The 18,109-nt window shown below is 44.1% G+C and overlaps 1 protein-coding gene across 3 annotated transcripts in view; it reads left to right on the plus strand.

Moving 5' to 3' along the window:
* The window catches only part of mcf2l2 (MCF.2 cell line derived transforming sequence-like 2), a 369,326-nt gene that overhangs the window by 82,568 nt on the left and 268,649 nt on the right, over positions 1–18,109 (plus strand). For all 3 annotated transcript variants that reach the window (XM_055645379.1, XM_055645377.1, XM_055645378.1), the window contains exon 2: positions 13,075–13,158. In XM_055645379.1, the coding sequence (XP_055501354.1) occupies positions 13,075–13,158 (84 nt within the window). The remainder of the gene's footprint in view (positions 1–13,074; positions 13,159–18,109) is intronic.

Genomic DNA, 18,109 nt, shown 5'->3' on the forward strand with positions numbered 1-18,109 from the left:
TGGCTCCTGCCCCCCTCCCCCGTGATACCCCCCTCTCCCCCATGGCTCTTCCATGTCTTTTCTCCGAACTCTCCCCCCACCCCCAAACCCCCCTGCCCCCCACCCACACACCCATCCCCCCCACAACCCCACCACACCTCCCCTCCCACCCCACAAACCCCACCACCCCAGCCACACATGAAGAGGAGGGGGAGGGAGTGCTCGGGGATGAGGGGAAATGAGCCGCGCCTGCGCAGTTAGGGGCTATGGGTGAGTGGTGGAACATTACGTTGGGGAACGGGTTGCATTAGGGGACCAGGCCTCCCATGTAACTGGGACCCAATGGGTCCCACTTATTCTAGTGACAATTTAAACCACCCCCCACCCCTCACCTGCATCCACCTATCAGTCACCACATTTTGCTTTGCTGCACCTTTCTGCCTCACCCCACCCCAATCACTGAAGAATGTTTCCAACCATAACTATCCCCTAACCATGTGCTCCAGAGATGCTGCCTGACCTTGTGAGTTACTCCAGGCCTTGTGACTTTTTGTACTGATGGTAGGTCCAGTAAATTGAATATAAATTGAATTGAATATTGAATTGAATATGAATTGAATATTTATTACATGTCATTTGAAGCTATGTGGGTAGAGCTGAGAAATAAAAAGGGGGTGATTATTTTGTAAGGTATATAGGTTCCCAAATAGTCAACTTGAATTAGAAAAACAAATATGCCAGAATTAACCTTCCTATTATAGACTGGGACTGCCATAGATTTCAACCACCAGGTGATGCCACAAATGGCTGCCTCGCCAACAGTCTTTCTGCCCCTTCCTTCTTGTTGTTTAAAAAAGTATGTGTTAAGTGTATGTTTTTAGTGTTCTTTAGCATGTTTTGGGTGGGGTTTGGGGGAAACTTTTACCTCGATGGAGATGCGATTTTTTCCCCATATCGTATCTTCGTCCGCACTGCGGCCTAACATCGCGGAGTTGGCGGCCTTTGCTGGAGACCGACTTTGAGAGCTCTACCGCGGGTGCCTGTAGACTTAATATCACGGAGCTCACGATCCCTTTGCCAGGGATCCACCTCGGAACTCCAACCGGGGGTGCTTGCGAACATCACGGAGCTCGCGGTCTCTGGTCAGAGACCGACTTCGGGAACTCCAAACCATGGGCGTTTTGACCGCCCCGACGTGGGGGCTTCGACCGCGGGCTGCAGGAGCTTTGATCGCTCTGACGGATGGTTCCATTGCCCCGACCACGGGATAATAAAAAGGAATAAAAGATTGGACTTTTTTGCCTTCCATCACAGAGCGGAATGTGGGGAATCCACTGTGGTGGATGTTTATGTTAACTTTTATGTCGTTGTGTGTCTTGCGTTTTTTTTCATATGGCTGTATGGTAATTCACATATCACTGTACCTTCATTGGGACGTGACAATAAAACCTAGCGCTTAGACAGGGTGGAATTTGTCAAATTTTCATTGTTCAGGAACATTTCCTTGGGCAGTATGTAGGGGGCCCAGCGTAGGAGTGGGCAAAGCTTGGTTTACTCCAAGGAAGTTGGGAGGCCAAGTCATTGAGGTTTTGGTGGGCCAGCCTTTAAGGATTAGCATTCCTCAGTTCCATTAGCCTTAAGATAGTTATGGATAAGAACAGGGCTGGCCCATGGGTTTAACATTCTGAATTGGTGCATGGCCTACTTTGGTGATATTAGACAGGAACTTGCTACGGGATGATTAGAGTCGGATGAATCAGGCAGGGGGACATCCAGAAAGCACAGCGTTCTGTTTTGATCACTGAACATCATTAACCTGGAAAGAGTGAAAGAGGGGAGACACAATTTACAAAGATGTTGCCAGGACTTGAGGGCCTGAAGTAGTGGGAGAGGTTGGACAGGCTAGGGCTTTACTCCACACAGTGCAGCAGGCTGAGGGGTGATCTGGTAGAAATGTATAAAATCACAGGGCATTTTACCCAGGGAAGGGGAATCAAAAACCAGAGGACAAGGATTTAAGGTGAGAGGGGAAAGATTTAATTGGATTAAATCGGAACCCGAGACACAACTTTTTCACTCAAAGGGTGGTGGGTAAATGGAACAAGCTGCCAGAGGAGGTAGTTGATGCATGTTCTATAACTGCATTAAAAAGCGGCTTGGGCAAGTATATGGATTGGAAATGTTTAGAGGGATATGGACCAAACGTGGGCTAATGGGTCAAGCTTCGACTGGGCATCTTGGTCTGCATGGATGGGTTGGGCCAAAGGGCCTGTTTCTACGACTCCGTGACTCTGTTACAAAATCTGCATCATTCCCCTCTTGATGTGGTTTTATGTGGGATACATGTGGGTTCCATCGAAGCCTAAATTACCTGCTGTTTATTTTAGCCTTGCAGTTGAACATGTTTTCGGTACTATGAACAAAATGGTATATTTAAAAAATAATCAGTAATATAGAAAATTCGCATTTGTGCTTAATGCTTGTTGGAGATTATTGGTGTCAATCACCAAACGAGTTGACACTGTCCTTAACTCTGCAATGAGGGTCATCACAGGATTGCTTCAGTCAACACCTTTGTAGAGGCTCCCTGTCCTCTCTCATATCGCCCCTCCCAGCATACGCAGAAGGGAGAGGATGTTGAAAGATTGGTGCACCATCAAGGCTAACCCTGACCTTCCCATCCATGCTGACTGGAACAATCTGCTCAACATGCACCTGAAGTCCTGCAAACCCGTTAAACCCCTGGAAGACTTTGACTCCAAGGCTGAGTGGCGCAGAGCCTGGAAAGATGCCAACACGGAGAGCTAATCACAGACCCCACAGTGAAACCACCAGGTTTAGACCTCCTTCGCAAGCAGTGGCCGACCCTGAACAGAATCGGCACCCTCCATGCAAGAACAGCCCATCACCTGCATAAGTGGGGGATGACAGACAGCCCTGCTTGCGACTGTGGACATCCAGACCAGACCATCCCACACATCATGAATGACTGCCCACTGAGGCTTTTCCCTGGGGGCATCAAAGCCATCCACCCAGTAACTGATGCTGTCCTGGCCTGGATGTCTACCCTTGATCTACAACTTTAGGCTGAGCACATCAAACACAAGAAGAAGAATTGGTGTCAATAACAATCAAGAGAAAACAAAGTGTGTGGTTTTGCTAAGACATTCTTGGCAAAAATGTAGCAATTGTAATTTTAATGAAAAGATGAATTCTTATTTCATTTTGACTTGGTACTTTTTTAAATGCATTGATAAAATTGAATGCCTTAAATAGTTAGTGGATAAAAACAAGCAAGCTCACATCAACAACAAAATCCCATGTAGCTCATTCATTAGTGTATTTTTCTTCTGTCACTGACAAGATTAGTTGATGTTTTGCCGAACACTTTCATTTTAATTTCCATCCCATTCCCATCCTAACCTTTCTGTCCTTGCTCGCCTCCATTGCCAAAGTGAGGCCACACTGTTGGAATAACAGCGCCTTATAGAAACATAGAAAATAGGTGCGGGAGTAGGCCATTCGGCCCTTCGAGCCTGCACCGCCATTCAATATGATCATGGCCAATCATCCAACTCAGTATCCCGTACCTGCCTTCTCCCCATACCCTCTGATCCCCTTAGCCACAAGGGCCACATCTAACTGCCTCTTAAATATAGCCCATGAACTGGCCTCGACGACCCTCTGTGGCAGAGAGTTCCAGAGATTCACCACTCTCTGTGTGAAAAAAGTTCTTCTCATCTCGGTTTTAAAGGATTTCCCCCTTATCCTTAAGCTGTGACCCCTTGTCCTGGACTTCCCCAACATCGGGAGCAATCTTCCTGCATCTAGCCTGTCCAACCCCTTAAGAATTTTGTAAGTTTCTATAAGATCCCCTCTCAATCTCCTAAATTCTAGAGAGTGTAAACCAAGTCTATCCAGTCTTTCTTCATAAGACAGTCCTGACATCCCAGGAATCAGTCTGGTGAACCTTCTTTGCACTCCCTCTATGGCAATAATGTCCTTCCTCAGATTTGGAGACCAAAACTGTACGCAATACTCCAGGTGTGGTCTCACCAAGACCCTGTACAACTGCAGTAGAACCTCCCTGCTCCTATACTCAAATCCTTTTGCTATATTTTTACAACCCAGTGGTATGAACATTGAATTCTCTCATTTTAGGTATCTAGCATACAAACACCACCCCATCTGGATGCACACATGTTATTCCTTTTCCTCCCTTCCCTTCCACCTATATTCCTTCCTGTGGCTTCACAATTTTGGCCATTTCTATCCTTATCTATTTATCTCAAACTTTAAAAAATCTTTTCATCTCTGGCTTTTGTTTAACCATCTGCCTAACAACCACCCCCCCCCCCCCCTCCGTATCCACCTATCACTTGTCAAACTTTGCTCCACACCCGCCTCTCTTCCAGCTTTCACCCCCTCTACGACAATCAGGCTGAAGAAGGGTCTTGACCCAAAACGTCACCTATTCCTTTTCTCCCGAGATGCTGTCTGACCCCCTGAGTTATTCCAGTTTTTTCTCCAGTTTAGTTTAGCTTATTATCGTGAGAGCTTTGATGTTGTGTGAATTTGTTGTTGTGTCAGCGATGCTGCCTGACCCGCTGAGTTGCTCCAACACTTTGTTTTTCATTTGTCTACCAAGGTTCTTTTGTTTCAGTAACCTGGTCATTGGGAAGGGCTGGCCCTTTGGAAATTTCAGTCCGGTTCACTCCCTGAGCCACTTTCAGTGTCCAATCAACATGCAATCGCAGCTCTTCATAGCTGCGGTATGGTGGCACAGTGGTAGAGCTACTGCCTCACAGCGCCAGAGACCCGGGTTCGATCCTGACTACGGGTGCTTGTCTGTGTGGAGTTTGTACGTTCTCCCCATGACCTGTGTAGGGTTTCTCTGAAAATCTTCGGTTTCCTCTCACACTCCAAAGACGTACAGGTTTGTAGGTTAATTGGCTTGGTATAAATGTAAACAATGTCCCTAGTGTGTCTAGGATAGTGTTAATGTGTGGGGATCGCTAGTCGGTGCAGACTCGGTGGGCCAAAGCAAAGATCCTAGAGGAGCAAGATAGACCACTCCTCCGAAATCCAATGGACTGGCGTGTAGTACGTGACGGAACGTCACGGCCGCCATTTCTTAATGCGACACGCGACTTCCGGTATGCCACCCGCTGTGATCCAAAGCAAAGGTTAGAGAGCTCCTCTATAATCTTTGATCCAAAGCAAAGATCCTCGAGTATCTTGTAGCGGGAAGAGCCCCCTCCTTTGCGTAGTTTCCCTTGCATTGTATTGTGCAGTTTCCCTTGTATTGCTTTAACACACAATGCACAAAATTACATTTAACGTATACATATTTTATATATTTATATGAATGTGTGTCTGTGTGTGAGAGGCAAGTTAGAGATAATTAAGTTTATTCTCATGGATCAGAAGCAACTTTGATTTAAATAATCACTATTAATTTATTTGTCTTGTAAGATGATGTGCATGAACCATAAAGGCAATTATATATATAATTATATAGTAATAATATATAAATACATATATATTTATACACACATATATACACACATACATATGCACACATACAAATACACGCATACATATGGATACATTTATATGCATACATACACACATATAAACATATATATACATACATATATACACACATATACATATACATGCATATATACACATACATGCATATATACACATACATATATATTTATACATATGATAATTTTCCAACGATCAATAGATTTACGATCAGTTCCTGTGGATTGGAGGATAGCTAATGCTATCCCACTTTTCAAGAAAGGAGCGAGAGAGAAAACGGGGAATTACAGACCAGTTAGCCTGACTTTGATGGTGAGAAAGATGTTGGAGTCAATTATTAAAGATGTAATAATGGGGCATTTGGATAGCAGTAAAAGGATTAGACCAAGTCAACATGGATTTATGATTTTACAATGCATTTAAGCCTCTTCCATTTTTATGAGATGCATTCCTGGAATATGTAGGAAGTTTATTGTAACCTAGTGCTACATGCCTGAACAATGGATGATATATCACTTAAATGCAATTGTTTTCAGTTGTGTGGAGAGACCTGTATATTGAAGATGCTTTTTGCCTCTAATATGTCAATTTACCTTAAATGTAGAAGAGCTTATTAAAATCTTCTTACAAAGACCATTAAGTATTTTCTTTCTATCCTCTTTTGGACCCAAGGCATAGCAGAGCTGCCAACTCTCACGAAGAGGTAAGGGAGGGAGAGATGGAAGGGAGGGAGAGAGGGAAGGGAGGGAGATCGAGAGAAGAGAGGGGAAGAGAGAGAGAGAGAGAGAGATCGAGAGAAGAGAGGGAGAGAGAGATGGAGAGAAGAGAGGGGAGAGAGAGATCGAGAGAAGAGAGGGGAGCGAGAGATCGAGAGGAGGGGAGAGAGAAGAGAGGGAGAAGGGGGAGAGGGAGAAGGGGGAGGGGGAGAAGGGGAGGGAGAAGGGGGGGAGGGAGAAGGGGGGGGGAGAAGGGGGACGGGGAGAAGGGGAGAGGGAGAAGGGGAGAAGGAGAAGGGAAAAAGGGGGAAGAGGGAGAAGGGGAGAGGGAGAAGGGGGACAGGGAGAAGGGGGAGAGGGAGAGTGGAACGATAGCACATTATAACGCGCAGCCGTCCCATTCCGACCAAAGATTATAGAGCTGAGCTCCACTAGTATCTTTGATTGCGGCCGCCGCCACCGAACCCCCCGACCCACCATTGCACCCAAAGATGATAGAGCAGAGTTATATAATATTTGATTGCACCCTTCTTCACGGCGGGCTTGTGATCTTTGCTTGTGATGCCTTGACAATTCGAGGGACATAACGGGTAACAGCCGTCCATTCTCGAACTTGAATCTGAGCTCGAAAAATCTCCTGGTCACTGGACCTGATGTGTCCCGCGGGTCATATTGTGGAGACCAATCCCTTACAAGAACAAAACCAAAAACGTACAGAAGTGTTAAAATTGTCTTTATTATTATGGTAAGAAAAGAACTATTAAAAATAAGTCTAATAACTTTCTAATGTACCGACAAACCCAGTTTCCCAATGGCTGTTGATGGGAGAACAGAAAATAACATTTTCACGACAGAATATCGACTGAAAATAATAAAAATATTTTCTCACCTTTCTTTTTTATTGGGGAACTTAAAGAATGACAGGTCGGGTCGTTTCGATTTACGATTAGAATAATTGATAGCAGAGCAGTGAGATGAAATTTAGATAAGGACGCCATGACAGTGTGGGGGAAGCCCAATAAATGCCTCGAAAAATGGCGTCGACGATCACACACGTCATACTACGCGTTTTTCGAGGAGTGGTCTATCTTGCTCCTCTATAATCTTTGGGCCAAAGGGCATGTTTCCGCATTGTATCTCTAAACTAAACTATAGTACTGAGCAACAAGAACAGTGAAGGAAGCAGCTGTTTCTTTCAACACTAGAGTTTTAGGCAATATAAACAAGAAGACTGAAGACTAATCAGTTGAGTTTAGGGTGATATGTATTTAATGTTAAAAGCATTCTTTGGCCCTTACAATATTTTGAAGCCAATTATTTCATATAATTCCATCTTTATTTTTTCTAATCCAGCAGAGTCAGAATCGGTGATGGAAATTAAAAATGGTTTTGGCATGAAATGACAGTGATGCCACACTAGCATTGTACGCGCTTTAATTCAGTGTGCTATTTTAATTAATGCTCAAATCTAACTTTGTAACATTATGTTATAACATCATTATTAAGACCACTCTTTATGAAGGAGTCTTCTAAAATGACTTGTCTCAGAAGTCTGAAGTAACCATGTGCTGTGTAATCTGGTGTCATCATTAATATGTCACTGTGAAGTTTTTGTTTTAACATGTACTAAATAAAATTACGAATACACATGATATTTAATTTTCCTCCATACTTTTTCCATCCTTTCTCCTTACTTCCATTCTTCCATCTCCAGATATTAGTTGCTTTAGATGATCCAAAGTTAAGGTGTATTTTCACCCTGCTGCAGACCCATTTTTTCAGAGTGCCAGTGATGTCAAACACTACATCGCCACGTGGACTAGTTGTGCAAGTGTTTGTGTTGTTAAACCTCCCGAATAGGTGATTTTTTTTTTTAGAATTCACAAATACAAGTCCATACTTGATACTGATTATTTTAGAGATAATGAGATCAAAAATGGATAACTCCCTTTCAATTATGCGCAGTGTACACAAGGAGAAAAGATGCAAAATAATTACAGACAATTGTAAGTGGATTTTTAATAATTGTTTGCTCTTTTAATGAGGAACATCTAACTTAATTAAATATTGCATATTATTAAAAGTTGAGTGCAGCTGTAGGAATGTCTGCATGTCCTGTAATATTTGCAAATTTGCGAGGTCACATTGTTGTCAGTTACTAGGTGATATTGATTGATAAGAAATTGCAGAGGAATAGAAATATTTTTACTTTTCCATTGTTCCCCGTTTGCCTTCCAATGTGCATAATACAAATCTAAGTCTATTTACAAATGTTATCTCATGAAATGTTAGAATAAAAGATGGAAATATTTAATTGAGGTGTATAAAATGTGTGGGCCGGGCTATTTTCAGAAATAAACAAGAGCTGAGAGGTGTCAGTGGATGGCCTGAGATGTCAACATCTGCACTTAGCATCTCTCATCCTTCTTTTTTCTTTAATGTCTAGTTCTTTTTTTGCTCAACTTAATCAATTCCTCTTTATAAGTTCTCCAATGCGTCTTCCAAGCCACTGTGGTGTGTGCTATTTCAAATGGACTTTCCACTCTGGTCATAACTATAAGAATGAGTTCCATTTCTAATCACTTTCTAATTTTTCACTCGCATTTCCTTCCCCCCTTCCAACCCCCAATTCTTTCAGCGGCCATCAATGGTAAACATTTTTAATCTTTATACTCCTGGCTGCTGACTTTCAAGTTCCCAGCTAACTATCTTCTGGATCTGTAGTCAGCACATCGGCGAGACTAAGCGTTGACTGGGCGATCGTTTCACTGAACGCTTTCGCCTAGTCTGCCTGGACCTACCTGATCTCCTGGTTGCCATTCCCCTTCCCATTCCCACACTGACCTTTCTGTCCTAGGCCTCCACCATTGTCAGAGTGAGGCCAAATGCAAATTGGAGGAACAACACCTCATATTTTGCTTGGGCAGCTTACAACCAGGGGTGTGAATTTAATTTCTCTAACTTCAAGTAACCCTTTCATCCCCTCTCTCCCTCCACCCCTCCCCCACCCAAGTCGTACTAGCTTCAAAGTCGTCTTGCTGAGTCTTATTGTCTGTACTCCTTCTCACTTAGCACACAGCTAACCATGGCCTGTTTCCTTACACATAGTTTATTTTTTGCATATCCTTCATTAATTTGTTCTATATCTCTCCACATCACTACATCTCTCGTTTCCCTTTCCCCTGACTCTCTGCCCGAAGAAGGGTCTTGACCCGAAACATCATCTGTTCCATTTCTCTAGAGATGCTGCCTGTCCCGCTGAATTACTCCAGCATTTTGTGTCTATCTTCTACATCTACTGATTTGCTACATTTTACCATATTCTATGATTTGTCCATGTTGAAAGCATGACAACCCTTCCCCTCTTAGTTGTTCATCAGAATGCAAGTGATGGGAGGAGGTGTAGACCAAGCAGTCCCGCTGCCATTCAATAAGATTGTGGCTCATCTGATCTTGGTCTCAGCTAAACCTTCCTGCTCGTTCCCTTGCAAAAATTCAACACGCCAGACTTCACGGCTCTGAAGCGGAGTATTCCGAAGGTTCATGTGAGAAGAAAGTCTCCCTCAACTCCTCATTGATGTCTCCCTCATCATATGGCACTCATTCCTGCACCCATCATAAGTAACAAAGTCTTGGGAACATCCGGTATCCCCACTGAAATCTAAAGATATGGCAGTGAATGCTTCAATCCTAAATCCACTTTCCCATTGTTATATCTGGGAGGAGGGGGATATCGGAACATATCTCAACATTATTGCTACTATATCCATTATCAAAATGGTAACAAGCCCAACTGTGGTAAAAAAATAGAGGGTCTCACTATGTCTGCCACATGGGCTACCTCAAATACTTCCCATCAGTGGCCAAAGACCACAGTGTGAATTCTGTCCATCTACACACACACAGTAGACGTGATCTTCATTGCAGGGAGCAGCATTGGCCACTGTACAAAACCGTTTTTGACCTTACTCCAAAATGGTCCATGACAGTATGAAAGCCTCATACTCACCTTTGGGACAACAAGACACCCAATCTCAGTAAAGACCAGAGAAAGGTCCTACCCATTCCTTCTATCTAGAGATGCTGTCTGTTAGTCTGTGCTTGTTGGAATCTTGCGCCACAAGGGAATCAAGGGGTTATGTGGATTGAGCTGCAAAATTGAGTTGAAGTCAATGATTGTAATGGTACAATGAACAGCAGAGCAGACTCCAGAGAAACTCTGGCCATTTGCTGCTCTTATTTCCTTTGGCTGTGCTCTTGCTCTGTTGACCACCTCACTTTCTTTAGATATGGAAACTGCTGGGCAAGTGTGTGGTGTCAAAGTTCAATGGGCATCATACGTGAATGTCCACTGCAGCGTGCTGAGGACAGTGCCTCGTGTGCTTGCCTGTGCATGCTCAATGGGATATTTTACATTGGGCTTGTGAGGTAGAATGGCAACCTTGCTGAAAACTGGTGCAGGACTGTCAAATACAGCTATGTCATTTCCAGCATAAATGCAAACCCCTTTCAGTGCTGTCACAATTCTAATGTTCAGTTTCCAGGGGTTGCAGTATCTGTGGGAGGCAGGTCCCACCTCTAACTCTGGGTAGCTCTATCAGAGCTCAGCTCGTTCCCTGCTGGTTCCCTAATCCATTACTCATCCCTCTACAGCAGATGTTCCCATCCCCTACCCGACAAACATAGAAACATAGAAAATAGGTGCAGGAGTAGGCCATCCGGCCCTTCGAGCCTGCACCACCATTCAATATGATCATTGCTGATCATCCAACTCAGTATCCCATACCTGCCTTCTCTCCATACCCCCTGATCCCTTTAGCCACAAGGGCCACATCTAACTCCCTCTTAAATATAGCCAATGAACTGGCCTCAACTACCTTCTGTGGCAGAGAATTCCACAGATTCACCACTCTCTGTGTAAAAAATAATTTTCTCATCTCGGTCCTAAAAAACTACCCTCTTATCCTTAAACTGTGACCCCTTGTTCGGGACTTTCCCAACATCGGGATTAATCTTCCTGCATCTAGCCTGTCCAACCCCTTAAGAATTTTGTATGTTTCTATAAGATCCCCCCTCAATCTTCTAAATTCTAGCGAGTACAAGCTGAGTCTATCCAGTCTTTCTTCATATGAAAGTCCTGGCCATCCCAGGAATCAGTCTGGTGAACCTTCTCTGTACTCCCTCTATGGCAAGAATGTCTTTCCTCAGATTAGGACAAAGCCTTGAGTTGCTTGTGTACTAACATGATGAAAATGTATTTATTCAAAGTTTGTTAACACGCATTAGCTGCTCCTCTGTTGATATCACTAAGTTAAAATCCTCCCCCTTGCTCCCTCCATGAACATTTCAATGCCTGTCTAGAACTTTGCTCAGTTCCAACTCTATCTTCTTGTACTCTCCCGATTTCAGTCATTTCACCACGAGGCCTTGCTTTCAGCTGCATAGTTCCATGTTCTAGACTTTGCTTCCTTTTCCTCGACCTCTGAATCTGACCTGGAGTATTGTGTGCAGTTTTGGTCCCCTAATTTGAAGAAGGACATTCTTGCTATTGAGGGAGTGCACCATAGGTTCACAAGGTTAATTCCCGGGATGGCGGGACTGTCATATGCTGATAGAATGGAGCGGCTGGGCTTGTACATTCTGGAGTTTAGAAGGATGAGAGGTGTTTAATGAAACATATTAGATTATTAAAGGTTTGGACATGCCAGAGGCAGGAAACATGTTCCCGAAGTCCAGACCAGGGGCCACCATTTAAGAATAAGGGGTAAGCCATTTAGAACGGAGATGAGGAAACACTTTTTCACACAGAGAGTTGTCTGGATACTTTCAAGAGAGAGCTAGATAGGGCTCTTAAAGATAGTGGAGTCAGGGGGTATGGGGAGAAGGCAGGAGCGGGGTACAGATTATGGATGATCAACCATGATCACATTGAATGGCGGTGCTGGCTCGAATGGCTGAATGGCCTACTCCTGCACCTATTGTCGATTGTCTATTGTCTAGTCCTCCATCCTGGAACCACTGTTGAACAGAGGTCTGGTGCAGTGCCTTGTGAAATGTTATTATGTTGGACATGTTGAATTAATGTAAGTTGCAGTTGCTGCCATGTCCCGCTGCTTTGAATCCCTGGTTTACTGAAGTTTAAATCACAAGGTGGCACAGCTTAACCTTTGTGATTCTCCTCATATAATCATGCTCTTGGTTCTAACTAGTCATCAGGGTAATTATTTAGATTTCCAGCACAGTTTCAATTAAGATCTGAGACAAAAGCAGTAACTTGGTGGAGTATATCATTATTTATGAGAAAAGATGCAAATTGCTATTTTTGTTTTATATGAACAGATATTAATTTATAAGTACATTTTAAGACATAGTCGCGTTCTAGTTTATTTTTGTACTAGTTGTCTACATAATGGCTAAAGATAGAAAATTGATCCATGAGATAAAATGTGACCCTTTTTAAAGTGAGCAGAATTGATGTATATTCTGGTAGAATGGAAAAACAAAGGTTAATTACAATTTAAATGAGAATAGCCGACTGTGTGTTTTAATCAAATAATTCACGGCCAAACTAATGTTATTGACCATTGTTTAATTCTGAAAAATGATTTGATGAATGAGTTATGTGTGCAGAAGGTTGTGAAATAATTTCCAATGGCTTTTGCATCACAACGTTGGAGCAACAGAAAGTCTTGTGATTGAAACCTAAGCAGCATCTTGGGAAACCATTCCAGATTTAGTGTTCTGATCCTCTCTGCAACTGACAATACAATTTAGTTTTGGTCCTGAACTGAACTCACTGGATTACTCTGTTCCTCTCTCTCTGCAGATGAAATTATGCAACAAGAAATCAGACCCCTGCTTGCAGTTGATATTATTGAACAGCTACATAAACAGTTTGCCATCCTATCAGGTAGGAAATTAGCAACTTTTCCTTTTTCGTTACTCGATGCTGCCTGGAACATGAAAAAATGTTTTGTAATGGAGTATTTTGTTTGGGTGTTAATGTGATATAGTGCTCGAGGCAGTTTGCTCATCTCATGATCTGCTTCTCGGTAATCAAGCCTCGTGGAAAAACGTTGTGTTTATTTGCATATAATGAAAAAAACAATAACTGCATTGTGTTTAGATTGTGCACTTCTACTGCACGCTTCCTATTTTATGATTTATATTAAGTTACTGCAATTAATTTAAATAAATTAAATCATCCCTTAACTACCTAAATTCAAGTGAATTCAAAAGCAGTTCCTGTAACCTTTCTTTGTAGTTCATGCATAGAGTTCGGATAAGATTCTGGTAAATCTATTTTCTGATCTACTGCATTTTCTTAACATTTCTGATCATTTTCTGTACCTCTACATGTTTTAATGATCCGTGTCCATGAAGCCGATACGATACCATTTTGTTTATCCCAGGAGGGAATTTTTAAGAAAGAACTGCAGATGCTGGAAAAATCAAAGGTAGACAACAAAAATGCTGGAGAAACTCAGCGGGTGAGGCAGCATCTATGGAGCGATGGAATAGGTGATGTTTCGGGTCGAGACCCTTCTTCAGTCTGAAGAAGGGTCTCGGCCCCAAACGTCACCTATTTCCTTCGCTCCATAGATGCTGCCTCACCGCTGAGTTTCTCCAGCATTTTTGTCTACCCAGGAGGGAAATTGATCTGCCAACAGCCATGAAGCACAAAATACATGAAACATGAAATTAAAGAGATGAGTGGAAAGGATTGGGGATGTGCGAAGATTGGGGAGGGGAGGGGATGGTGTGGGGGAGGGGGGGGGGAGGGGGGGTAGTACAGAATGGAATGGAATGCTATTTTGTTGTCATTCAACCAACTTGGTTTGAACTAAATTGCATTTTCTACAGTTTTTTACATTACAAAAAAACCCAAGACCCACACTTAACACAATTTACATAAACATCCATCACAGTGAGTCTCCAACACCTCCTCACTGTGATGGAAGGCAAAAGTCTTATCTCTTCCCTTTGTTCTTCTCCCGCGGTCCAGCAGTCCAACTGCAGCGTCGAGGCGAACTGGGGCTCCGATGTTAAAGCCCCCGGTGGGCGATGGTAAGTCCCGCAGCCGTTTAAGCCGTGCGGGGCGATGTTAGGCCCCGCTCCGTGTCCTTTAAACCCCGCGATTCCAGTGGGAGAAGTTGCCGTTGCGGGAGCTCCGAAAAGTGGTCTCCCACCAGGAGCTCCCGATGTTCCTGTCCAACGGGCCTGCAGCCGGAGCCTCCGAAGCTCCAGAGTCGGGTCGCAGCCGTGTACCACCACAGCTCTCCCCGCTCCGAAGTCGGCCAGCTCCGCGATGTCAGGTCCACAGGCTCCACGACTGGAGCCCCCCAGGTTGGTCCTGGCCAGAGGCCGCCGCCGGCTCCACAATGTTAGGCCCAACGACCCCGGAGATCCGACAGGGAAAAAGTCGGGTCCCCGTACAGGGAATAGATTAACGGTTTCTCCCACCCCATTAGAAAGTGTACAGAGAACATTTTCGAGGATTTTGCCAGGACTTGAGCTATAGGTAGAGGTTGAGTAAGCTGGGACTCTATTCCTGGGAGTGCAGGAGGATGAGGGGTGATCTTATAGAGGTGTATAAAATCATGAGAGGAATAGATCGGTAGATGCACAGAGTCTCTTGCCCAGATTGATAAACCAAGGACCAGAAGACAGAAGACATAGGTTTATGGTGAAGGGGAAAGGATTCAATTGGAATCTGAGGGGTAACCTATTGTCACAATAACCATTGTAACCTATTGGTGGGTGTATGGAACAAGCTGCTGGAGGAGGTAGTTGAGGCAGGGACTATCCCAACATTTAAGAAATAGTTGGACAGGTACCTGGATAGGACCGGTTTGTAGGGATATGGAGTAAATGGGACTAGTGTAGCTGGGATAATGTTGGCCAGTGTGGACAAGTTGGGCCGAAGTGCCTGTTTCCACACTCTATAACTATCAACATTCCATAGAATATCAGCACGCTCCAATGTGATCGCATTATCCACCAGGTTCTTTTCCTTGCTGAATATTGTTGAAGCACTCGTTTATTGTATCACCCATTCCCTCTGGCTGCGAGAATAAGTTCCCTTGTTTGTCCATGAGTTGTCCGACCCTTTGTCTAGCTAGGCTCTTGGATCCAATGGGATTATGGAGCACTAGCTAACTAGATACGTATTAGCTTAAGGGTCGGAAACAAAGGGTGATGGTAAAATCTTGTTTTTAGGACTGGAGGCTGTGAATAGTGGTGTGTAGTAGTGGTATGGTATTGGGTCCATTGCTGTTTGTCATCTATATCAATTGGATGAGAATATACAAGGAAAAGAGTCGTACAGCATAGAAATATGCCCTTCAGCCCAACTTGCCCATGCTGACCAAGATGCCCCATCTACGCTAGTCTCACCTGCCCATGTTTGGCCCTTATGCCTCTAAACCTTTCCTATCCATGCACCTGTCCAAATGTCTCATAAATGTTGTCATCATCTTGGTACCCAAACCATGCTGACTACCCCTCATCAAAGCCTATATATCCCAATGCATGCATATCTTATCCCTCAGAATGCTCTCCAGTAACTTGTCGACCACAGATGTTAGGCTCACTGGTATATAGTTCCCAGACTACCTTTCAGCCCTCTCTAAATAGAGGCACAACATTAGCGATCCTTCAGTCTTCTAGCACCTCACCCATGTCTAATGATGATCCATTATACTCAGCCAGGGAGCCTGCAACCCTAGCTTCCCACAGTGTCCTTGGATATATCTGATCAGGCCCCGGAGATTTGTCTACCTTCATACTCCTGAGGACCTGCAGATACAGTAGGCAGTGAAGAATGGCATGTTGGCCTTCATAACAAGAGGAGTTGAGTTTAGGAGCAAAGAGGTCCTTCTGCAGTTGTATAGGGCCCTAGTGAGACCACACCTGGAGTATTGTGTGCATTTTTGGTCCCCTAATTTGAGGAAGGATATTCTTGCTATTGAGGGAGTGCAGCGTACGTTCACAAGGTTAATTCCCGGGATGGTGGGACTGTCATATGCTGAGAGAATGGAGCGGCTGGGCTTGTATACTCTGGAGTTTAGAAGGTTGAGAGGGTATCTTATTGGACAAAAGCTGTGACTCTGTGAAAGGAAGATGATATGCATATGCCAGAATGTGGAGAGTTGAGGTATTGAGGTAAGGGTGCTGCTCCTTTCTTGCAAGATTGAAACCATTGAGACCTTTAAGAAAATGGAACGTTTTAAGCCTGAGTTACTGGGAGCAAGGAACAATTCCAGCCCAACTAAATGCCAGCAGATGGGATAAGTGGATATGGGAATCTTTTTGGCATTGTCAAGGTTGGCCAAAGGGCCCATTTCCATGCTGTGTGACTTCTATGGCTTAGAAAGGGCAGCAATGAAACAAAATATATTTGCAGTCTGAAGTCCTGGAAAGATGGTGGTTATTGAAATAGGCGAAATTGAAGGTGAAAAAAACTCTGAAGAAGGGTCTCGACCCAAAACATCACCCCTTCCTTCTCTCCAGAGATGCTGCCTGTCCCGCTGAATTACTCCGGTATATTGTGTCTATCTTCAGTGACAAAAGCTTTGCTGGTTTGAACAGGCAATGGAACAGAGGTAGTTTAATGTGGTATTCAGGTAAAAGGAAACAAAAAACACATTTTGGATATAGATTCCCATCATTTGGAAGTTAATATCATTTATGTGAAGTTTTGAAGAAGAGTAATGAGATTGAACTTGGATAAAGAGGCTGATTCGAGTTTGCTGCAAGAACTGAACTAAGGGCACAGCGCAGCGGTAGAGTTGCTGACTTACAGCGCCAGAGATCTGGGGTCGACCCTGACTGCGGGTGCTGTCTGTGCAGAGTTTGTAGATTCTCCCCGTGACCTGCGTGTATTTTCCCCCGGGATCTTCGGTTTCCTCCCTCACTCCAAAGACGTACAGGTGTTTAGGTCAATTGGCTTCAGTAAAATCATAAATTGGCCCAATTGTGTATAGGAGAGTGTCTGGAGACTTTGCACCCAACCCAAGGTTTCCGTGCGTTTCTCGGAGGTTGCAGGTGGTTGCCGGAGGTTGCAGGTAGTGGAAGCAGGTAGGGAGACTGACAAAACCCTCCGGGAACTGCACGGAAACCTTGGGTGGGGCGCAAATTTCCAGGGGTTTCCGTTCAGGTTTCCTAAGTGGGACAGGGGCATAAATAAGTGTGCTTGGATCACTGGTTGGCATGGACTCAGTGGGCCGAAGGGCCTGTTTCCATGCTGCATCTCTAAACTAGAGTGGGGAAGCTGTGACGTGATGGCAGTCTGACTGTGGAATCAAGAGGCCTGGGCCTAGTCAGTGCTGGGCCTTAGTGGCAGAGGCTGGTGAGGGTCCAAATGGAAAATAAATCCCCAGGCTGTGGCCCATCAGGATGCTCTGCATGCCGACTTACTCCTCCTCCAAGCTGGATGAAAGTACTCGCCTGGAACAGGCATAAGGGGACAGGAATTGATCATGTGATGGAGGACCAGTGGAAGGGGGGAGAAAATCACTGGTGTAAACCAATTAATCTAAAAAAGGGGAGTAGCTGAGGGTATCAGTCAATACTTAGTTCAAGTGTTTAAGAAGGAACTGCAGATGCTGGAAAATCAAAGGTAGACAAAAGTGCTGGAGAAACTCAGCGGGTGCAGCAGCATCTATGGAGCGAAGGAAATAGGCAACGTTTTGGGCCGAAACCCTCGAGGGTTTCTCCAGCACTTTTGTCTACCTTCTATACTTAGTTCAAACTATCCAGGTATTTTTTTATTTAAAAGCATGAATTGAGATCTTTGCCATTGTAATATTGCCATTTTAATATTGTAGAAGGCAATCAGAAGGCAATCATTGCATTTGTTG

The sequence above is a fragment of the Leucoraja erinacea genome, chromosome 14 (genome assembly GCF_028641065.1).
Source record: "Leucoraja erinacea ecotype New England chromosome 14, Leri_hhj_1, whole genome shotgun sequence".
Classification (NCBI taxonomy): domain Eukaryota; kingdom Metazoa; phylum Chordata; class Chondrichthyes; order Rajiformes; family Rajidae; genus Leucoraja; species Leucoraja erinaceus.